Raw genomic sequence first — 24,730 nt, forward strand, 5'->3', positions numbered from 1 at the left:
CTGTTAGCACTTGGTGGTCTATAGCAGCTTCCCGCAAGAATGGGCTTTAGGTGAGACAGATAAACCTGTACCATATTACTTCAACACTATTTAACATGAGTTCCTCTCTAAGCTTTACAGGAATGTGATTCTGAATATAGACCCCAACACCGACCCCGTTGGCATTTCTGTCTTTTTGGTAGATGTTATAACCATGTATTGCTACCACTATTATCAAAGGTATTATCTAAGTGAGTTTCAGAGATAGTCAGAATATGAATGTTATCTGCTACAAGCAAGTTATTGACTTCATGAACCTTGTTTCTTAGGCTACATATGTTAATATGGGCTATTTTTAGCACTTTTCTGGGTTGCTTGATTGCTTTTAATGCTTTACTGGGAAGCTTATCAGAAGTAGACTTTCTAATGTTATTTATATTGGAGCTGCACACAGTGGACTTCCTACTAGGGCACACCTCAGTGCTAACAGTGTAACTCTGGTTCATAGGCACATGATTACTGCATACAATAGCTGTAGGATCAACAGAGGTATTCAGAGCAGTTAGTGGGACATTAATTAAGTTACTTACATTGGGTCTGCAAAAGCCACTGGGATAATGTACATTACATGCATTATGACGACTCATTGTCACAATGGTAGGTATTAACTGAGCTGGTCTTGGCTGATTGATAAGTCATTGTCTCAATGCAGCCTTGAAATGCGAGGAGACAAAATGATTTGGATGGACTATAGAGTATCTTTCGTTTCCAGAAGGTGTCAAAGTTATCTATAAAAGTGATTCCAACAGAGCTACAGTAATATTTTAGCCAGATGTGTAATTCCAGTAGCCTGCTGAATCTTTCACACCCACAGCCCAAAAATGGTACCGGACCTGAAATGTTTGTCCGCTTTTTGGAATCTTTCAATGCTAGAATCAGTTCTTTAAAATCAATGTTCAGTAGTCTATTTCCGAGCTAGCCCTCCTGATGTTGTTTGACCCCAAATGGACTACGACAGCGTCGGCTCCCGGCATCTGTCGTAGAACAGTCGGAAGCAACCTTGTAGTGTAGTGTCCTGTACTTGTGCTCCTGGGTAGCACAGGGTTTTTGCACTGGAAACCAATTTGTTTCTCACCATAGAGCTGCCGATGATGACAGCTGGTGAAATCGGGGAGGCCCGGCCGTTCTTTCACCTCAAGTGGTTTAGAAGACCCCTCGAGGACCGAAGGGCGTTGGGGCCGAATGGAATCGAGCCGGCTGTAGTATCCATCGTGGATGGGCTGATCTCTCAGGCAGTCTCAAGGTCTGATGAGGTTGGGAGCCACCGGAGAGGGAGACAGAACAGAGGATGAAGACGCAGGTAACTCCAGATCCAATTGTGAATCGGAAGTCCCTAAGGAAGGAGATGCCGGAACCTCTGGATCCATGTCCGTTAACATCTCCATGGAAAATGAAATATCTCCATGGCTGGTTGGTTTGGCCGAGAACAGGAACATCCCACAAGTCATCCAGGAGCATCCTACTAGCTCCGTTCTCCAGGGAAGGGGGAGACCCCTTCGGGAGGGGATCCCTGCAGAGTGGAGGCCAGTCGGCTGTGGAGAGCCTACCCGGCGGCCACACTTCCACCAGATCAGAGCGGCATCCGGCTACTGGGGTAGAAGAAAAATAAAAAAGTAGGCGGGTGTGGATTTCCCAGTAGCATGTGTAGGTTCACTACTTGTTTGCTAAGTAGTCCACTGCAAGCTAACAGTTGCTACATTGAAAGTCCAGGCGGTCCACATTTTCCCGAAATAAAGCAAAGTAGACACAGCTCCTGCAGCGTTGAAAACGTTCAATAGCGACCTCCATTTGAGACTGCCAAGCCAGCTAGGCTACAGGCTAGCTAGGCTAGCTGGGCTTCCGTGTCTCTCTACTTGACTTGCTATTATCGGGAATTGGAACACACTGTCGTACAAGTCAATCCAGAGCATCACAAACATGGTCAATGGGTGACATGTCTGGTGAGTATGCAGGTCATTTTCAGCTTACAGAAATTGTGTACAGATCCTTGCGACATGAGGCTGTGCATTATCATGCTGAAACATTAGGTGATGGCGACGGATGAATGGCACGACAATGGGCATCAGGATCTCGTCACTGTATCTCTGTGCATTGAAATTGCCATCAATTAAATGCAATTGTGTTCACTGTCCATAGCTTATGCCTGCCCAAACCGTAACCCCACCACCATGGGGCACTTTGTTCACAACATTGACATCAGCAAACCGCTCGCACACACAACATCATACACGTGGTCTGCGGTTGTGAGGCCAGTTGGACGTACTGCCAAACTCTCTAAAACGACGTTGGAGGCGGCTTATGGTAAACAACTCTGGCAACAACTCTGGTGGACATTCCTGCAGTCAACATGCCAATTACACACTCCATCAAAACTTGAGACATCAGTGGCATTGTGTTGTGTGACAAAAATGCACATTTTAGAGTGGACTTTTATTGTCTCCAGCACAAGGTGCACCTGTGTTGATCAGATTTTTGATATGCCAAACCTGTCAGGTGGATGGATTGTGATGGAAAAGGAGAAATGCTCACTAACAGGGCTGCAAACTAAATTTGTGCACAAAATTTGAGATAAATAATATTTTGGGAATATTGAAAATGTCTGATAACTTTTCTTTCAGCTCATGAAACACTTTGCATGTTGCGTTTATATTTTTGTTCAGTATACTTTAACTGCTTTTGGTAAACTAAGTAGTTCATTTGAGACCCACTGCTGTGCTTTAGCAGTCTTTTCCACTGACCTGCATAGGCAGTCTACGTATGTGTCCTTTACTGTGCATGCTTTTATGTGTGTGTCTGTTTGTGTGTGTATGTACGTGCCTGAGTGTGCAGTGTCTACATAGTGAATCAGGCTGAAATCTGCTTTTACCTCCACCCCATCATAGTCGTCGTCAAACAGAGTGCAGTACTGCGGCAGACCCAGCTGACTGAGCCACTTGGAGATGGCTAGGTGCTTCATGCTGCCAGCCTACCGCCAGGCCAGCCTCTCCCTCTCCTGGGGCCTCTGTCACCTGAGGAGAGGACCAGGAACAGCATCACCATTATTACCCACTCAGGATGGCTGCTACATCTGTTTGTAGTGAAGAACAAAGAGGCAAACCAGTCATCAAAACCACATTCAAGGAACCAACAACAGATGATGTCATCCGCTTTTATTTTTACTCTGCATAATGGGGAATATACAGTGCAGCACTATTGGCCGACTCACAGCCTGAATACCCTGCCATGAACAAATAATTGAGCTGTCAGTTCACACACTTTTCTCATATGAGAAAAAAGCTTTCCTCAATGTTCAGTATGGTTATAAATGTGTGAAAACAGAAATAAGGGTTTAATAAGATACTTATCAAACATTATCTAAAACATTGTCATCAGTTTCAACATTTTTTTCTGTTATACAGGGATTACGTGTTAAACAATACAACTTTAATAACTTGGCAAAGAACGAGAGATGGCCATTGGAGAGAGGCCATTACAGTTATTACTTGGGCTTGGCAGCCAGGTAAAGGCCAGCCTGGTCACCTCTCAGGCAGAGAAGTGCATTGTCAAGTGTTCTCTATGCCAGGTGAAGTGTCCTCTTCCCACTGCTCAGCTCAGCCAGATACACTCCATCACAACCAGGCCCACTCTGACTGACCAGCAGCATCACAGCAACACTAAATGAGAGGTGGCATGTATATCAAGTTGGACAACAGACAACTTTAGCTTAAAGCACTGCCAGTCTTTACTGTATATTAATCATATTGTAGCTGTATCATTGCTTGATGAGAATTCTTGCTGTTACAGGAGGCATCATATTGAAATATTCCTTTGCTCTCTCCACTCCAACCAATGGAAACTTGTGCCAAACTCCTGCAGAGTGCAGCCCTCTCCAGACTATAATAGGGCCTCTCTCTACATACTCAAACAATGCTCTATAAAGTGTAGATGGAGGCTCATAGCATGGGTCATAAACCCTGAAGGGGACAATGAGGTGGTAAAGTTGTAGTTAGTTAATCCAACCTGCAGTGTGTTCCCCCAGCTGAGCCCACTGACTGGGATGGTGCTCCTGGGGTGAAGCAATCAGCAGAGTAAAACAGGGGCAGATTCATCCCCCATTCATCTCAATCATGTATGTCAATGTCAGACAGAACACACAGTGAGACGCATTGCGTCTTCACAACCCTGGGATGGAATAGCTGAGTAGGCTCTTCCCTGGAATTGTTGACACTGGGGAAGCATCCAATGGTGCTCTCTCATTACCATCATTATGGTCATGCTGTTTTACAGAAACACACAGAAAATGGAGTTGGATTGTAATACACAATGTCTGTTGGTACAATGAACCATGCCAAGCCATTAGGAAATGCCTGTTCAACATGTCATTTGTTTAACAATTCCATAAACTACTGTTTGCAGTTGCATAGCACATGGAAAGCAGAATTTTTTAATCAGTGGCTAAACAGAGGAGTAAAATAAAAACAAAGCTTGGTCAAGAATAAATAAATTGATGGCCAGTGATATAATTAATAATGACGTTGCTTATTCACCTACTATGGCAAAGTTACACCCTACCACTGACACCCATTGACACTCAACCATAACTAATGAGGAACCACCATATGATTGACAAAGGTATTAGCGCTGTTGCCCTAGACATGACATCCACATCAGAATGATCCAATTCCCTTAAGAGCCACTGAGTGGTTGGTGCAGTAGGTGTCATCAGGTCCTCTCTGCCTCCTCAATCACGCTAAGTGATTTTTACATTTACATGTACATTTTAGTAATTTAGCAGACGTCCTTATCCAAAGCGATTTACAGTAGAGTGAATACATTTTCAATGTTTTCGATGTTGCGTCCGTACATATGTGAAGTCATGTGTCCTGAGGGTCCCCACCTGACTGGCTTGCTGAGGATTCACTTTCTCAGCTCATACAGGAGTAATAAAAGCCTAGCTCACAAATGTTGTGATTTTTTGGTTTTGTTTCTATATACAGAACCAGTCAAAAGTTTGGACACCTACTCATTCAAGGGTTTTTCTTTATTTTTACTATGTTCTATATTGTAGAATAATAGTGAAGACATCAAAACTATGAAATGACACACAGTAACAAAAAAAGTGTTAAACAAATCAAGGACTATGATACTGTGGAGGTAAAAGCAGGAAGCCACCCTTTGCCTTGATGACAGCTTTGCACACTCTTGGCATTCCCTCAACCAGCTTCACCTGTAATGCTATTCCAACAGACTTGAAGGAGTTCCCACGTATGCTGAGCACTTGTTGGCTGCCTTTCCTTCACTCTGCGGTTCAACTCATCCCAAACCATCTCAATTGGGTTGAGGTCGGGTGATTATGGAGGCCAGGTCATCTGATGCAGCACTCCATCACTCTCCTTCTTGGTCAAATGGCCCTGACACAGCTTGGAGGTGTGTTGGGTCATTGTCCTGTTGAAAAACAAATGATGGTACCACTAAGATGGGACCAGATGGAATGGCGTATCGCTGCAGAATGCTGTGGTAGCCATGCTAGATAAGTGTGCCTTGAATTCAAAGCACCCCCACACCATCACACCTCCTCCTTCATGCTTCACAGTGGGAACCACACATGTGGAGATCATTCGTTCATCTACTCTGCGTCTCACAAAGACACGGCGGTTGGAACCAAAAATCTCAAATTTGGACTCATCAGACCAAAGGACAGATTTTAACCGGTCTAATGATGTTGAGATGTGTCCGTTACTTAGCATTTATTTGGGCTGCAATTTCTGAGGCTGGTAAGTCTAATGAACTTATCCTCTGCAGCAGAGGTGACTCTGGATCTTCCTTTCCTGTGCCGGTCATCATGAGAGCCAGTTTTATCATAGCACTTGATGGTTTTTGAGACTCCACTTGAAGAATCTTTCGAAGTTCTTGAAACATTCTGTATTGACTGACCTTCATGTCTTAAAGTAATGATGGACTGCCGTTTATCTTTCCTTATTTGAGCTGTTCTTTCCATAATACGGACTTGGTATTTTACCACCCCTAACTGATTGGCTCAAATGCATTAAGAAGGAAGGAAATTCAACAAATTAACTTTTAACAAGGCACACCTTTTAATTGAAATGCATTCCAGGTGACTACTCCAGGAAAGCTGGTTGAGAGAATGCCAAAAGTGTGCAAAGCTATCATCAAGGCAAAGGGTGGCTACTATGAAGAATCTCAAATATAAAATATATTTTAATTTATTTAACACTTTTTTGGTTACTACATGATTCCATATGTATTATTTCATAGTGTTGATGTCTTCACTATTATTCTACAATGTAGAAATTAGTCCAAATAAAATACAAAATATTGAATGAGTAGGTGTGTCCAAACTTTACTGGCACTGTATTTTCCATCATGATATCTCACAATTATCTTCATCAGAGAGGCTTTCAGAGCAACAGCTCGACCCCTCACAACAGATACTTGATCTGTTTGAAAAAATGTATTATGTAAAAATTCTACGAGATGCATAAAAAAATATGTTTGTTTCCCCCCAATATTGGTGATTATAATCCTCATTTCAGTAGATCAGAAAATTAAAAACATATGACACAGAGAAGAAAGTTAAAAATATATAAACGGCCCTTTTCAGGACCCTGTCTTTCAAAAAAGATCATTCGTAAACAATTAATAAACAATTAATGAACCATAAACAATTAATGAACATGCACCTGTGGAACGGTTGTTAAGACAATAACAGCTTACAGACAGTAGGCAATTAAGGTCACAGTTATGAAAACTTAGGACACTAAAGAGGCCTTTCTACTGACTCTGAAAAACACCAAAAGAAAGATGCCCAGGGTCCCTGCTAATCTGCGTGAACGTGCTTTAGGTATGCTGCAAGGAGGCATGAGGACTGCAGATGTCGTCAGGGCAATAAATTGCAATGTCTGTACTGTGAGACGTCTAAGACAGTGCTACAGGGAGACAGGACAGCTGATCGTCCTCGCAGTGGCAGACAACGTGTAACAACAACTGCACAGGATCGGTGCATCCGAACATCACACCTGCAGGACAGATACAGGATGGCAACAACAACTAACCAAGTTACACCAGCAATGCACAATCGCTCAATAAGTGCTCAGACTGTCCGCAATAGGCTGAGAGAGGCTGGACTGAGGGCTTGTAGGCCTGTTGTAGTAAGGCAGGTCCTCACCAGACATCACCGGCAACAACGTCGTCTATGGGCACAAACCCACCGTCGCTGGACCAGACAGGACTGGCAAAACTGCTCTTCTGTGATGTGTCTGGGTTTTGTCTCACCAGGGGTGATGGTCGGATTCGCGTTTATCGTTGAAGGAATGAGCGTAACACTGAGGCTTAAACTCTGGAGCGGGATCGATTTGGAGGTGGAGGGTCCGTCAAGGTCTGGGACGGTGTGTCATACCATCATCGGACTGAGCTTGTTGTCATTGCAGGCAATCTCAACGCTGTGCGTTACAGGGAAGATATCCTCCTCCCTCATGTGGTACCCTTCCTGCAGGCTCATCCTGACATGACCCTACAGCCTGACAATGCCACCAGACATATTGCTTGTTCTGTGCGTGATTTCCTGCTAGACAGGAATGTCAGTGTTCTGCCACGGCCAGCGAAGATCCCATTGAGCACGTCTGGAACCTGTTGGATCGGAGGGTGAGGGCTAGGGCCATTCCCCCCCAGAAGTGTCCGGGAACTTGCAGGTGCCTTGGTGTAAGAGTGGGGTAACCTCTCACAGCAAGAACTGGCAAATCTGGTGCAGTCTACGAGGAGGAGAGGCACTGCAGTACTTAATGCAGCTGGTGGCCACACCAAATACTGACTGTTACTTTTGATTTTGACCCTCCCTTCGTTCAGGGACACATTATTCCATTTCTGTTAGTCACTTGTTCAGTTTATGTCTGTTGTTGAGTCTTGTTATGTTCATACAAATATTTACACATGTTAAGTTTGCTGAAAATAAACGCAGTTGACAGTGAGAGGACGTTTCTTTTTTTGACGAGTTTATGTTGTGTCACTACTGTATTACACTAGGGGCTCTATTTTAACAAACCTAACACAATTCGGCTAGTGGCTCAGAATATTCTCCTCCTAGACCATTGTGGATTGATACTACAGTTTAAATAGCATAGGCTTCAATAACGTGATAGCAACAGTAAAATATCTTTGGAGTGTTGACAGTCAACATTGTTGTAATTGGCTTCAAAGAGTAGGCCTATTGGCCTTTAGGCGCTGCACTTCTCCTCAAATAAAAAAATACTAGACTCCTTTAAATTGTTCTGTATGTGTGTGGCACGTTCTCAATAAGCAAGATATAGCCTGCAGGCCTACCACTGACATGCCATTATAGGACTGAAACATTTGAATAGCCGATGTTTGGAAGAGAGTGTCTTTGGTGATCGGACAAAAAGGCGCTCTTTGGAAATGCAGATGGATACAAGCCGAATGGAGTATGGACTGCAGGTAGGCCTATATGAATTGTGAATGGAGTATGGACTGCAGGTAGGCCTATATGAATTGTGAATGGAGTATGCACTGCAGGTAGGCCTAAGTGAATTGTGAATGGTGTATGCACTGCAGGTAGGCCTATATGAATTGTGAATGTAGTATGCACTGCAGGTAGGCCTATATGAATTGTGAATGGAGTATGCACTGCAGGTAGGCCTATATGAATTGTGAAAAATGCAATTCGGCAAAAGCCTCACAAGTAGAACATTAGAAATATTTTATGGATAGGCTCCTTGGCTAATGAATAGGATAAGAAAGACACCAGATAGGATAAGAAAGACACCAGATAGGATAAGAAAGACACCAGATGCAATGTTGTTGAACCAGCTTTCGTTATAGTAGGGTAAGGGTGGCCTTGTTTTTTAATCAAACGAAACGGAAAACAAGCAATTATTACATGAAAATAACTTGAATGTTTTTAATTGAATGTCAATGGATTTTTTAATCTCTCATTTCATGACATATAGCCTATATGGGGGGGTTTTTATGCACATACAAAATTATAACAGAAGCTGGCTAAAATAATGTAATAGCCTACATAGATAAAAAGGGGATGTCACTGTTTGCTGCTGCCAAATCTTTGAATAAAGCTTAAAGCTTGAGACTGCTTTTTAAATCAGTCTCACGAGCAAAACCCTTTACTGATAGTCTTGACTACTTGGCGAATGCATTAGGTATGACAAAAAACAACTGCCTTTCAGTAAGAGGATGGGAGGCTACGCTTGTTTATTTAATCAAATGAAACAAATGGAAAAAAAACATTAAATGTTTTATGTTTCTAAATATGAGATTTATGGGCACAAAAACCACATATCTTGTTCTATGTGCATATGGGCAATGTGTGTCACGGCTGGATAGGCTGCGCTTCCGCTGTCAAAATCCATGCCATAACCCACTGTGTTATCAAAAAAAAATCTAACTAAACTCTCATTGTTCTATCTATTTCCTCTAATGTCCCGATCACATCGAAGCGTATTTCATTTCATTACTGAGTAAGTCATCTTCATGGAGTCTTGCCCCGCTACTGAACGAACAAGTGTAGTGTTTGTAACACATGATGAGAGATTGCATTTATTTTGGACAATTTAATTCGAGACAGGATAAATATATTGTTTCAGGTAATAATAAAACATGTTTTGTTTTGTTACTTTTTCCTCAACTTGTTTCTCTAATTGCAAGTCAAACTAGCTTGCACTAGCTGCCGGTAGTGTGAAAGGGCTGGGTTTTGATGAACAAGCAAGTTGTAGGTGTGATGGCTTGGCCACTCACTGGCCAATCAAGGCATTTCCATGGCTTAATACTGCATGTGTTTGTCTCAAGTTCTGTAGGTTATGGACGGTCTTTGCAATTCGGCTGGGGGCTCAGAATGATCTCCTCCTCGACCAGTGTGGATTGATACTACAGTTTAAATAGCATAGGTCGCCAGCTAAAAGCTAGGCTAGGTTGAAGATACCATTGCAGCTAGCAACCTCCACCAAAAACAAACGTCCGTCACAATGAACTTAAACAGGAGGCTACAGTCATACAGTATACTATACTTAACAGCAAACGTTTATTATTTAACATTACTATTAAAATAGTATTCACTTGGATAAGTGTTTACATGTTGCTAGCTATCCCATAAAAGCAATCACTGAAAACCACATATCTTCTTCTCTGTTTTTCGACGGACTCTTGCTGAACTGAAGACAATGCTAAGTTTGAAAAATGTCAATGTACGAGGTGTCCGTCTAGCAACCGAGCCTTCAAATACAGGGGGGCATTGCGTTTTCAATCCATTGTGGACATCCCTGTTGAAATGCAAGACATCTGGTGCAACGTAACCGAGTACTAATGGGGTAAAGTGAACGAGGCTTAAGATCAGCTTTTGGTTGGTCATAAATATCCCCACCAGCGCATACTGAAATGGGCACTTTGGAGCACGTTTTTAAGGACACGCCTCAGATATTGCCACTGCTCCCACCTCATCGCAAGCAAGCTCATATAAAACAGGTAAATTACGAATCTTGGGGCTGGGGTTTAAAAATAAAAGAGTGCCAGCTTTAACATGTTGAAATTGCAAATGAGCATGCTTTTGACAATTTAGCTAGCTTGACGCCAGCCAAAAACATAGCCCTAGGTCTGCACCAGTCAGTATGCAGATGTAACCGGTGTGAAATAGCTAACGGGATGCGCGCTAATAGCGTTTTAATCGGGGACGTCACTCGCTCTGAGACCTTGAAGTAGTTGTTTCCCTTGCTTTGCAAGGGCCGCGGCTTTTGTGGAGCGATGGGTAACAGTGCTTCGAAGGTGACTGTTGTCGATGTGTGCAGAGGATCCTTGGTTCGAGCCCAGGTAGGGATGAGGAGAAGGAGAGGGAAGGAAGCTAAACTGGTTGTGCGTGCCTAAGTCATGAAACTATTTAGTATTGACTTGTCACAGACATGCAAAAGTTGCAATGAAAGATAATGACTTCCAACTGGTTTTAAGTACTTAGTAAACAAAATCATCAGTTGCTGAGAGTTGAAACATAAGCATTCACTATACTGTAGAATGTGCCAGGTTACATTATGTATGTGACTATAAAGCTGACTGCAAGAATCCTGTGTGGGAATATGTTTTTTATCCTGTATTGGAATATATTTCCCTAGAGAGGTTCCTTTGAACCACCAATGACGATTAGCATGCCTCTCTCAATTAGAGACAAAGAACAGCTGTGTCACAAACTTCAAAATGAGCGGACCAAGGCGCAGCGTGCATTGAGTTCCACATCTTTTTAATACAAAGTGAAACTAGAAACAAAACTTAAAGAATGTGAAGACTTAGTGCCCAAACACATTAACACAAACAATATCATACAAAGCAGGTGGGAGATAGGGCTTCCTAAATATGATCCCCAATTAGAGGCAGCGATTACCAGCTGCCTCAAATTGGGAATCATACAAAACCACCAACATAGAAATACACATTATAGAACACCCCCCTAGTCACACCCTGACCTAAACCACTATAGAGACTCCAAGGGCTCTCTATGGTCAGGGCGTGACAGTTGATTGAATTCCTTATCTTATCCCAACTGTCAACACGTTGCCTAAGACAATGTTTGTATCTCAGCAGTCAAATCAAATCCAATTTTATTTGTCACATGCTTCTTGAACAACAGGTGTAGACTAACAGTAAAATGCTTACTTATGGTCCCTTCCCAACAATGCAGAGAGAAAAATAATAACACGAGGAATAAATACACTATGAGTAATGACGAGGCAAGAGGATAGATAATAAGCAGTAGCAGTGTTCAGCACCCTGAACAGCGTCAATGCAGATAGTCCGGGTAGCTATTTGGTTAACTATTTAGCAGTCTTATAGCTTGGGGATAGAAGCTGTTCAGGGTGCTGTTGGTTCCAGACTTGGTGCACCGTGAGCGCTTGCTGTGTGGTAGCAAAGAGAACAGTCTATGACTTGTGTGGCTGGAGTCTTTGATCATTTTTAGGGCCTTGTTCTGATACCGCCTGGTATAGAGTCCTGTATGGCAGGGAGCTCGGCACTAGTGATGTACGGTGGTGGACCGCACACCCTGATCTAACACACTCGATGCTGTCATGGTAATCACCATCCACATGTGCGCACACACACACACACACACGCAAGCAGGATGTTTACGTTAATCAACAGTGCTCTGGTGCTGTTTCTCTGCATTGTACCATTCATAGAGGCCTCGCAGGCTTCCACTAGTACAGTACTGTAGACATCTGGCCCTGAGGAATCTGGAGCTGTGACCACTGAACAGAACAGACCCATTATTTCAGAAGAGATTCATTATTTTCCTATTTTCTTATTCCCTCCAGATCTCTCCAGATTCATATTCTCTCCAGATCAGCAGAAATTCCAATCTTAACCTGGTATAGTTATTTAGTCAGTATAGAGTTATGGCTGGATAAGAAATTATGTTCATATCCAATGATACTGTCAAGACATGCTGTTGTTGTCCTTATTATCAAACCTGAGTTTATCCAAAATATTTGTACTATTTTACTGGAGGGATATGTGTGTTTGTCTGTGTGTGATTTGGCCCCAGCTCCTAGAAGAGAAGACTCATAGTAGAATTGTCTGTTTCATTTCTGCTGAGAACAATAGGTGTCCAGAGTCAGGCTTGTAGCCTCTATGGTAAGGTGTTCCAGCACATCCCCACACAGACAGCTTTGGGAGGGATATTTAGGCCAGCTCTGAATAGAACCATCTGGAGGGACATGAATGGCCTGTACTGAGGCACTAGGATTGGGGCCTCGGTGTATGTTTAGGTCTAGGGAAGGAGTTCAGGAAATGAGGGCCATATAAAATCCACCCCGACTGGTGTTTCCACCCAACAACAGATGATGTAGAGCAGGGGCCGGCAACAGGCTTGCATGGTAATAATACCAAACAATGAGGAGCTATCAAATAGTGGCCACTTGCCCAGCTACAGTATATAGCAGTACATGACTCAATACACTGCATCATCAGGTGTGAGTCATTGAAGACATGAAGGGAGGGAATGGAGGGACACTGGACAAAGCATGTTGTGGGAACGGGTATAGTTTTTAAAGTGCTAGGAGAATGTGAACTCAATAATCCTCCAAACTCCACAGTAGCCTGTCTTAAAGTTTGCCTATTAGCAAAAAATAATATTAAAAAACATAGATATACAGTACCAGACAAGAGTTTGGACACACCTACTCATTCAAGGGTTTGCCTTTATTTTTTACTATTTCTACATTGTAGAATAACAGTTAAGACATCAAAACTATGAAATAACACACATGGAATCATGTAGTAAGCAAAAAAAGTGCTAAACAAATCAAAATATATTTGAGATTCTTCAAAGTAGTCAGAATTTGCCTTGATGACAGTTAATTTGTGGAATTTATTTCCTTCTTAATGCGTTTGAGCCAATCAGTTGTGTTGTGATAAGGTAGGGGTGGTATACAGAAACCACTACTAAAGGACACCAATAAGAAGAAGAGACTTGCTTGGGCCAAGAAACACGAGCAATGGACATTAGACCGGTGGAAATCTGTCCTTTGGTCTGATGAGTCCAAATTTTAGATTTTTGGTTCCAACCACCATGTCTTTGTGAGACGCAGAGTAGGTGTACAGATTATCTCCACATGTGTGGTTCCATGTGAAACATGGAGGAGGAGGTGTGATGGTGCTTTGCTGCTGACACTGTCAGTCATTTATTTATAATTCAAGGCATGGTTACCACAGCATTCCGCAGCGATACGCCTTCTCATCTGGTTTACGCTAAGTGGGACTATCATTTGTTTTTCAACAGGACAATGACCCAACACACCTCCAGGCTGTCTAAGGGCTATTTGACCAAGAAGGAGAGTGATGGAGTGCTGCATCAGAAGACCTGACCTCCACAATCACCCGACCTCAACCCAATTGAGATGGTTTCGAATGAGTTGGACCGCAGAGTGAAGGAAAAGCAGCCAACAAGTGCTCAGCATATGTAAGAACTCAAGACTTCTGGAAAAGCATTCCAGGTGAAGCTGGTTGAGGGAATGCCAAGAGTGTGCAAAAGCTGTCAACAAGGGGTGGCTACTTTGAAGAATCTAAAATATATTTTGTTTTGTTTAACACTTTTTGGGGTTAAATGTAGAAATTTGACTGGTACTGTAGCCCCAAGCACAGTTCTTAAGTTTCTTGTTACAAATAATTGACTGTACAAAGCTCTACTAAACTGAGCCCATTATATAAGGGGTGATGTCATATCTTTGAATAGACAGTATTGACCAAGAGCCACTTGTCAAGCCTTTAGTCAGGGACTGTACCAGCCAGGTCAACTATTATCTCCAACAGTAACCTGATATCAATCAAGGCTGGAGAGAGGGAGGTACTTGATTTAGATTTTGGCAGTCATTTAGCATGACCCATTCAGTACTGACACTGAACCTGTCTGAGAGATGTCATCCATGTGCAGTGCACTGCAGAAGATTTACTATCAGCATTATGCAGTTGTTGAGCGTTCTGGTCCAAGTCTCCTGAAATCAGTGCACTTGATCTGGAGTTCTGGACATGAAGTACCCAGAACTGGCCATTACCTGTAATCTGCCAGTTCATAGCTCTATGGTAGAGGCTTGTGTAATAGAGGAACATTTCACAAGGAAGCAGAGCCAAGCGGAGGTGGGTTTTCTCCCTGGAGTGAGTGCCATGCTGAATCACTGTGTGCCTGCCATGCCTGAGCCGTGGCATTAAGGCCAAGACAGCTCACCACATTCTTTGACTTGACTCATCGTCTCTGACTATGCTGTTAGATAACGCTGGTATGTCAGGTTTGTAGTGTACTGTAAACACTATTGGAAGACTCTTAGTCCTGACTGAAGGGGAGGGTTTGCACCCGGCAGTACATATGACTGTGCTGATGAGTTAGGCCTGGAACACTCCCAGCACACTGGCTTCGGATTCCTAACCCCAGCCATTGACATGGTCCCATGTATCACACAGTTAACCATTCAAACACAAATGATGCATATTTTCCAGTATAGCACCAATGCTAGTACACAAACCCAGACTGTACACCGGAGTAATCTGGGTCAAGTTGTGCTGTGAAAGTCCAAACACTCACATGTTATTTTCCTTTTCAGTTTGGTAACGGGTCCGTCCTCAACTCCACACAGGAAAACTCTGCAACTCTATGTCAATACTGAGGCTGAAGACCATAGAGGTTCTAAGGGATTACCAAAGGTCAAAGATAATGATAAAAACAGAGCCATTTAGCCCTGTTTCCCATGTCCTATTTTACTGTGGGTCCATGAAATCCCTTTATGAGCTGCCAATATCAGCTAAAGTCAACAAAAAGGGCTCCATGTCAAGCCTGGCCATTCAGAAATATTTACTTTTGTCCGTATATAATTTTCTTAAAGTCTTCTGTGTTTCAAATGTTTAAATTGTTGGGTATCCTTATGAGATTGTTAAGTTTCTAACAAAAACAGTACATCTATAGACGGGTTGGCTGACAACGTCATGAAAATGATGCACCCACATCGAAGGGGCCCAGAAGTCGTGCGTTGTTATGATCCTGAACGGGCAGATAGCTAGCAACAATGACAAGAAGCTGCCATGTGGGAAAACATAGGTGGCTCGTTTTAGCTAGTTTTATCTTGTTCTTGATACCATCCCACTGGGCACAGACGTTAATTCAATGTCTATTCCACATTGGTTCCGTGTAATTTCGTTGAAATGACGTGGAAACAACATAGATTCAGCCTGTGTGCGCCCAGTGGGGTGTCTTGTTTGGAGGTGTTTTGACTGATGTCAATGCTAATATGGCAACAAAAAATGTACTAGCTAGCTAACCAACAACTGTAACAATGTACTCGAGAGACAACAAGTGCACATTGTGCAAATGTATTAATTTGTTCAATAAACATGGAGACAAAATATAGTTTACATGTTGTCAATCTAAGCCAACCTCGACTATTTTGCCCCATAGTTGCGAATGTGTCAATTTTGTTGCTAAACAACCAACCCTCCATTAGAAAGCTGGACTCAGTCCCAGACAGATTGACAGTCTCAGACAGCAGAGGGTAGAAAAATGCTGAATGCACTTGGCAGCAATGGAGAAGCATTAGAGAATTCACAATGTGACCCTAACTTTGGTCAGTGGTGTAAAGTACTTATGTAAAAATACTTTAAAGTACTACTTAAGTAGATTTTCTGGGTATCTGTACTTTACTTTTCTATTTTGGACAACTTTCACTTTTAATTCACTACATTCCTAAAGAAAATGTACTTTTTACTCCATACATTTTCCCTGACACCCAAAGGTACTAGTTACATTTTGAATACTTAGCAGGACAGGAAAATGGTCCAATTCACACACTTATCAAGAGAACATCATCCTTCCTGCCTCTGATCTTGCAGACTCACTAAACACAAATGCTTCGTTTGTAAATGATGTCTTGTGTTGTAGTGTGCCCCTGGCTATCCGTAAAATAAAAAAATATAAACTTTTTAAATGGTGCCATCTGATTTGCTTAATATAAGGAATTTTAAATTATTTATACTTTTACTTTTGATACTTAAGTATATTTTAGCAATTACATTTACTTTTGATATACGTAAGTATATTTAAAACCAAATACTTTAAGACTTTTACTTTAAGTAGTATTTTACTGGGTGACTTTCACTTGAGTCATTTTCTATTAAGGCATCTTTACTTTTACTCAAATATGACAATTGGGTACTTTTTCCACCACTGCATATGACTGCCTCTGCTGGTGCAAGGTCTACAATTGTTTTATTGAATTAAGTTAGAGTAAAATTAGAATGATGTACACTAAACATGGCCGGGGTAGGCCGCCATTTTAAATAAGAATTTGTTCTTAACCGACTTGCCTAGTTAAATAAAGGTTAAATAAAAACATAGCAATGTTTGTGTTAACACTGGCAGTAGTTGTGGGTGAATGACAAGCCAAAGTCACTATTACAGTCATCTGAAATAAAGTGAATGGACCAATAAGACACAATTCAGTTTAGCTTTTTATGTAATGTGTTGTTTTTTAAAGTCAAATGCCATGTTTCTTGTTTGGCTTCTCCCTGAACATGCCTCAAATGATTCAGTTCAGAAGTTCCGAGGGAACATGTGTAATGATAACTGTTGAGGAACATCTCTTGACTACTGCATAACTTCAAATCCTCACCACGTTGGGGGGAAAGAATTGAGATAGTTCAGTTGACAGCATCCTGGGGAGCTGTGAGTGTGAAAGCTGTGGGAGCAGAGTGGAAGAGCAAAATCTCTTCAGTCGCCTGCCCGCCAGCCTCCCCATCGTGCTAAGGCATGATGCAGTGTGCCACATGTAAAGCCCTCAACATTCTGCAGCGCTGTGGTGTGGTTAGCTCCTAAACACTGCCAGAAGGGGCTCAGGTCTCTGTCTCCTGAAATTACATCCATAGCGGTAATAACCCATTCCTCAGTCCCCCTGGCATCCACGTGCCTTCCAGTGAGAAATATCACATTTCTTTAATTTGGAGAGATTTGCACTTCTGGCTCACATGTCTGGACTGATACAAGGTCTCTGTACCAAACATATGATCATGAGGATGACAGGAGACCCTGGGATCAGAGGTGGCTTATTGGTACTGTGGCAGAGATCTTTCTATGTTAACCACATAACTGGGCTTATGAAGAAGACATGGTACTAATGTTAATGCAGCAGGTGATTTTCACTCTCCACAGTGATGCCCCCTAGGGATAAGAATAAAAACAGGCAAGCATAAAAACACCATATGTATTATCCATGGAAAATTGAAATTCTCTTGTAAGGTCTCCCTAATGTTTTTTTGTTAAGGCATCTTGATAAACAGATTTTAGGGGAGAGATTTAGGGAAAAATATGCAATTTTTTACATTCAGCATCACTCCATCAAGGGAAATATAGTATTTGTTCTAACAAAGATGATATCTACATATGTTTCAGGATGTTGCGTATCACTGGAAAATAACATGAATTCATGTAAACATTAAAGTTTTGAAAACGTTGCTTGTCGAAGAAAATAACTTACTTATGGAGTAAATTGAGCCCTAAATGAAGTTGCCTCAAAATGTCTGTACTGAATTAAATATTACCACTTCCCTCAACACAATCACAATCACTTTTTTGTCTTTTAATAATTTGAAATATATTTTAACACCTGACAAACACTTTGTACTTTTAAACAATTTTAACATATGCAAGGTAACAACAGGGCCTGGCCTAACTCCTGGGAAGAAAACACTTCAGTTTGCTCAACTTGCCATTGGCTCAACCATTGGCTCAATTTACCCCATGGCAAACATCTTGACTATATTAGCCCACACAGCTACAGGGATACATTTAATGCTATATTTAGGACCTCAACTGATGTATAGAACAATCTTAAAATAATCTACTTTGGTTTAAATACAAGCATCAGGAAAACTCTTAACACAATAAATGTGTTTTTTGGACATAACTTGCTTACAACTTTTTCCATGTGGTTTCTTCCTTCGGAGACTCAATAAAATGATTACCTACTAAGTACTTGGTCAAATTACTAATTTTGTGTATGGTTTCAAGGGTGGCTCAACTTGCCTCTCTGGCTCTCCGTACCCCACTCTCCCCTATGACCATACATGATGTCAAGGATTACAGTTTGTTTATATCATAAGGGTTACAGAAAATCCTTATGAAATGGTGATGTGTTCCACCTCATTATTTACATAATTTGTCTAACATTCTTGTGGGATGCAAGTGAGCACACATCACCTTGCAATAAATCACAGGAGTCAGGACTTTACATGTGTAGCTTCTAACCTCATGCCATGCTACAACATGAGCAGGTGCATGTGGAATGAATATTTCCCCACAAAACATATTTTGAATGAATATTTTCTAAAAGCATGTACATTTCAGCATCAAAAATGCTAAAATAAAATAAACAAATGTCCCGCATTCCATTTAATTTGATTAACACACGTTCATCATGCACACTTGAAGGAAAGCCTTAGAAATAAACACACAACGTACCTTGAAATACTCGAGAAATTTAAGGCAATCCAAAACACAAGAGCAGTCCGAAAAGAGTAGTTGAAGAGTAGTTGAATTTTATGAGAAAAGTGTCTCTTTCTTTACCAAGAGGATAACCATATCGCCCTTTGGGAGACAGAAAACCTGTGGAGAGCACATACTTCAAAGATGCACGCCATTGGATAAAAGGTCAGGTTTGATGCTACCGAGATAACAGCAAATGCCAACTCCAATCTACACTGACTGGGCTTCAGGTTGCAACTGCATCCCGCTTGATCTCACTTTCGCGCCGCGCTGGGAGGTCTTCATGCGCTGTGCTGTCGATTGCTCTTCATCCACATTCCTTTCATACGGCCGCTAACCTGCCAGTGTTCTACCTCTCTGAATTAGTTTAGGCTATGTGTTTACAACGGCCACCTTTTACGATGACAAAATAACATCAATGACATGCCATCATCACATCTAACCGCCCCTCTCAGTAAAACTAAATCCATTGTCACTTGCCAGAAATGATGCAGAAACTACACAGTAGAAAGTGGGAAAATGCTGTTGTTAATCTAACGTGCTTTTACTGATTGGAATCATTTAAAATTAAACTTTGGTTCATTCAACCTATTCTATTAAATTTGTCTGAAATCAAATTACAAGATCAATGTGATTTTTTAAATTGAAATGAAAGCTTCTACTCTACACTTTGCGCATGCGCATTGAATAGCGGTGGGGTAATGAAGAGTCGGCAGACAAAAATAATATTGTGGGGTTTATTGGGGGTGTGGCTATCCGTTTATTATTTTTGCCAACCCATACAAGTGAACGTCAGTCAAGATAATGTGGTAGTGACTAGAGGAAGTACAGTTATGAAAGGACGTGACTTTTCGTTGAGTAGGGGTGTTTAAGATAACCCTTACAATATACATTTTCCTAACCTTATTTAAGTTTCCTAACCTGCCATGTTAATGATCTTAACTCTAGCTTAAATTCTCATAACCTGCTAAGAAAAAGTCACTTACAGTCGTAGCTGTACTCCCTTTAGTCAGAATCAGTTAATGTGTCTATTCTTTTCATCATTTAAATGTATTATTGTACACTGCCAGAATATGTAATGATACTTGCAAAAGTGCATGTGATACTAAAGGGTCTGATAAGGTTTCTAATGTAAAGACATCGTCCTGAAATGTGGCATTTATGAAGTATTTTTTTAAACCGCCTGGGTATTTTTTAAAACCGCCTGCTTTGGGCTGGATGTGTCAATGTGTAGTTCAAATCAAATCACATTTTATTTGTCACATGCTGCAAATACAATAGGTAAATACAACCTTACTGTCAAATCCTTACTTACGAGCCCTTAACCAATGCAGAGTTTTAAAAAATGTAAGTATGAAAAATTTGCTAAAATAAAGGAAAAATACACAATAAAATAACAATAAGGAGGCTGTATACAAGGGCTACCCATGCCGAGTCAATGTGCAGGGATTTGGGTTAATAGAGGTAATATGTACATGTACAGTTGAAGTCAGAAGTTTACAGACACCTTAGTCAAATACATTTAAAATAATTTTTCACAATTCCTGACATTTAATCCTAGTAAAAAATTCCCTGTCTTAGGTCAGTTAGGATCACCACTTTATTTTAAGAATGTGAAATGTCAGAATAATAGTAGAGAGAATGATTTATTTCAGCTTTTATTTCTTTCATCACATTCCCAGTGGGTCAGAAGTTTACATACACTCAATTAGTATTTGGTAGCATTGCCTTTAAATTATTTAACTTGGGTCAAACGTTTGGGTAGCCTTCCACATGCTTCCCACAATAAGTTGGGTGAATTTTGGCCTATTCCTCCTGACAGAGCTAGTGTAACTGAGTCAGGTTTGTAGGCCTCTTTGCTCGCACATGCTTTTTCAGTTCTGCCCACAAATTTTCTATAGGATTGAGGTCAGGGCTTTGTAATGGCCACTCCAATACCTTGACTTTGTTGTCCTTAAGCCATTTTGTCACAACTTTGGAAGTATGCTTGGAGTCACTGTCCATTTGGAAGACCCATTTGCGACCAAGCTTTAACTTCCTGACTGATGTCTTGAGATGTTGCTTCAATATATCCACGTACTTTTCCTACCTCATGATGCCATCTATTTTGTGAAGTGCACCAGTCCCTCCTGCAGCAAAGCACCCCCACAACATGACGCTGCCACCCCTGTGCTTCACTGTTGGGATGGTGTTCTTCTGCTTGCAAGACTCCCTCTTTTTCCACCAAATATAACAATGGTCATTATGGCCAAACAGTTCTATTTTTGTTTCATATGTTTCATCAGAGGACATTTCTCCAAAAAGTACGATCTTTGTCCCCCTGTGCAGTTGCAAACTGAAGTTTTGCTTTTTTATGTCGGTTTTGGAGCAGTGGCTTCTTCCTTGCTGAGCGGCCTTTCAGGTTGTTGATATAGGACTCGTTTTACTGTGGATATAGATAATTTTGTACCCGTTTCTTCTAGCATCTTCACAAGGTTCTTTGCTGTTGTTCTGGGATTGATTTGCACTTTTCGCACCAAAGTATGTTCGTCTCTAGGAGACAAAACACGTCTCCTTCCTGAGCGGTAGGACGGCTACGTGGTCCCATGGTGTTTATACTTGCGTACTATTGTTTGTACAGATGAACGTGGTACCTTCAGATGTTGAGGGATGAACCAGACTTGTGGAGGTCTACAATTTTTTTTCAGATGTCTTGGCTGATTTCTTTTGATTTTCCCATGATGTCAAGCAAAGAAGCACTGAGTTTGAAGGTAGGCCTTGAAATACATCCACAGGTACACCTCCAATTGACTCAAATTATGTCAATTAGCCTATCAGAAGCTTCTGAAGCCATGACATAATTTTTTGGAATTTTCCAAGCTGTTTAAAAGGCACAGTCAACTTAGTGTATGTAAACTTCTGGAATAGGGATATAGTGAATTATAAGTTAAATAATCTGTCTGTAAACAATTTTGGGAAAAATTACTTGTTTCAACCTACTTGCCAAAACTAATGTTTGTTAACAAGAAATTTGTGGAGCAGTTGAAAAACAAGTTTTAATGACTCCAACCTAAGTGTATGTAAACTTCCGACTTCAACTGTAGGTAGGGGTAAAGTGGCTATGCATAGATAATAAACAGAGAGTAGCAGCAATGTATGTGAAGAGTGTGAAGGAATGTGAATGTGTGCGTGTGTGTGGCGTCAATATGCGCTTGTGTGTGTGTGTGTGAGAGTGTGTGTGTGTTGGATTGTCAGTGTAGTATGTGTGAGTGTGTGGTTAGTCCAGTGTACATCAAGTCTGTGCAAGAGAGTCAGTGCAAAAAATAAGAATAAAATAAGGGGGTCAATGTAAATAGTCCAGATAGCCATTTGATTAACTATTCAGCAGTCTTATGGCCTGGGTTTAGAAGCTGTCTCTGATTGAGAACCATACTTAGGCAGACTTTTTTCCCACTATGGGTTGTGGGTAGTTGTTTCCTGTTTTGTCACCTAATAGGACTGTTTCGTCTTTTGTCGCGTTTTCTCCTTTGTTATTTTTGTGTTCAGTTTAATAAATATAACATGAACACTTACGACGCTGCGCATTGGTCCAATCCTTCATACTCCTCATCAGAAGAGGAGGAAAACCGTTACATCGGTAGAATAGTCAGTTTTACGAGGGTATGTTTGGCAGCATAAGTGAAGGAGGCTTTGTTGTGAAATAGGCCGATTCTAGATTTCATTTTGGATTGGAGATGCTTGATGCGAGTCTGGAAGGAGAGTTTACAGTCTAACCAGACACCGTACAGAGTAGTAATGCTAGTCGGGCGGGTGGTTGCGGGCAACAATCAGTTGAAGAGCATGCATTTAGTTTTTCTAGCATTTAAGAGCAATTGGAGGCCACAAAAGGAGTGTTGTATGGCATTGAAGCTCGTTCTGAGGTTTGTTAACACAGTGTCCAAAGAAGGGCCAGATGTATACAGAACGCTGTCGTCTGCGTAGAGGTTGATCAGAGAATCACCAGCAGCAAGAGCGACATCATTCATATATACAGAGAAAAGAGTCGGCCTGAGAATTTAACCCTGTTGCACCCCCATAGAGACTGCCAGCGGTCCGGACAACATGCCCTCTGATTTGACACACTGAACTCTATCTGAGAAGTAGTTGGTGAACCAGGCGAGGCAGTGATTTGAGAAACCAAGGCTATTGAGTCTGCCGATAAGAATGCGGTGATTGACATAGTCGAAAGCCTTGGCCAGGTCGATGAAGACGGCTGCACAGTACTGTCTTTTATCGATGGTGGTTATGATATCGTTTAGGACCTTGAGCGTGGCTAAGGTGCACCCATGACCAGCTCGGAAACCAGATTACATAGTGGAGAAGGTACGGTGGGATTCGAAATGGTTGGAGATCTGTTTGTTAACTTGCCTTTCAAAGATTTTAGAAAGGCAGGGCAGGATGGATATAGGTCTATAGCAGTTTGGGTCTAGAGTGTCTCCCCCTTTGAAGAGGGGGATGACCGCGGCAGCTTTCCAATCGTTGGGGATCTCAGACGATACAAAAGAGGAGGTTGAACAGGCTAGTAATAGGGGTTGCAACAATTTCTGCAGATAATTTTAGAGAGAGAGGGTCCAGATTGTCTAGCCCAGCTGATTTGTAGGGATCCAGATTTTGCAGCTCTTTCAGAACATCAGCTATCTGGATCTGGGTGAAGGAGAAGCGGACGGGGGGCATGGGCAAGTTGCGGCAGGGGGTGCTGAGCTGTTGGCCGGGGGGTAGGGGTTTCCAGGTGGAAAGCATGGCCAGCCGTAGAAAAATGCTTATTGAAATGATCTATTATCGTAGATTTATCGGTGGTAAGTGTTTCCTAGCCGCAGTGCAGTATGCAGCTGAGAGGATGGGCTCTTATTCTCCATGGACTTTAGTGTCCCAAAACTTTTTGGAATTAGTGCTACAGGATGCAAATTGATGGTGTTGGAGTTGTGTGTGTCCACACAGTCGTGGGTGAACAGGGAGTACAGGAGGAGACAAAGCATGCACCCCTGAGGGGCCCCTGTGTTGAGGGTTAGCGTGGCGAATGTGTTGTCTACCCTCACCACCTGGGGCGGCCTGTCAAGGAGTCCAGAATCCAGTCCCAAGGTCCTTAGCTTAGTGATAAGCTTGGAGGGCACTATGGTGTTGAACACTGAGCTGTAGTAAATTAACAGCATTCTAACATGGGTGTTCTTCTTGTCCAGGTGATAAAGGTCAGTGTGGAGTGCAATAGAGATTGCGTCATCTGTGAATCTGTTTGGGCATTACGCAAATTGGAGTGGGTCCAGGGTTTCTGGGACGATGGTGTTGATGTGAGCCATGACCAGCCTTTCAAAGCATTTCATGGCTACAGATGTGAGTGCTACGGTGCGGTAGGAAGGTTACCTTGGCGTTCATGGGCACAGGGACTATTGTGGTCTGCTTGAAACATGTATTACAGACTGGTTCAGGGAAAGGTTGAAAATGCCTGTGAAGACACTTGCCAGCTGATCAGCACATGCTCTGCGTAAACGTCCTGGAAATCCATCTGGCCCTGCGGCCTTGTGGATGTTACATTGGCTATGTCTGAAACAGCTGGTGCTCTCATGCATATGGGGCGGCAGGTAGCCTAGTGGTTAGAGCGTTGTACTAGTAACCGAAAGATTGCAAGATCCACTCCCCGATCTGACAAGGTAA

The 24,730-nt window shown here is 41.9% G+C and overlaps 1 protein-coding gene across 1 annotated transcript in view; it reads right to left on the bottom strand.

Moving 5' to 3' along the window:
* The window catches only part of LOC110521551 (breast cancer anti-estrogen resistance protein 3), a 93,148-nt gene extending 73,407 nt beyond the window's left edge, over positions 1 to 19,741 (bottom strand). The window contains exons 1-2 of the mRNA XM_021599165.3: positions 19,040 to 19,741; positions 2,906 to 3,047 (exon numbers count right to left, since the gene is read on the bottom strand). Of these exons, the coding sequence (XP_021454840.2) occupies positions 2,906 to 2,995 (90 nt within the window). The 5' untranslated portion in view covers positions 2,996 to 3,047; positions 19,040 to 19,741. The remainder of the gene's footprint in view (positions 1 to 2,905; positions 3,048 to 19,039) is intronic.
* Between the last annotated feature and the right edge of the window lie 4,989 nt (positions 19,742 to 24,730).

The sequence above is a fragment of the Oncorhynchus mykiss genome, chromosome 4 (assembly GCF_057628025.1).
Source record: "Oncorhynchus mykiss isolate SJ-2025 chromosome 4, ASM5762802v1, whole genome shotgun sequence".
In the NCBI taxonomy this organism is placed as follows: domain Eukaryota; kingdom Metazoa; phylum Chordata; class Actinopteri; order Salmoniformes; family Salmonidae; genus Oncorhynchus; species Oncorhynchus mykiss.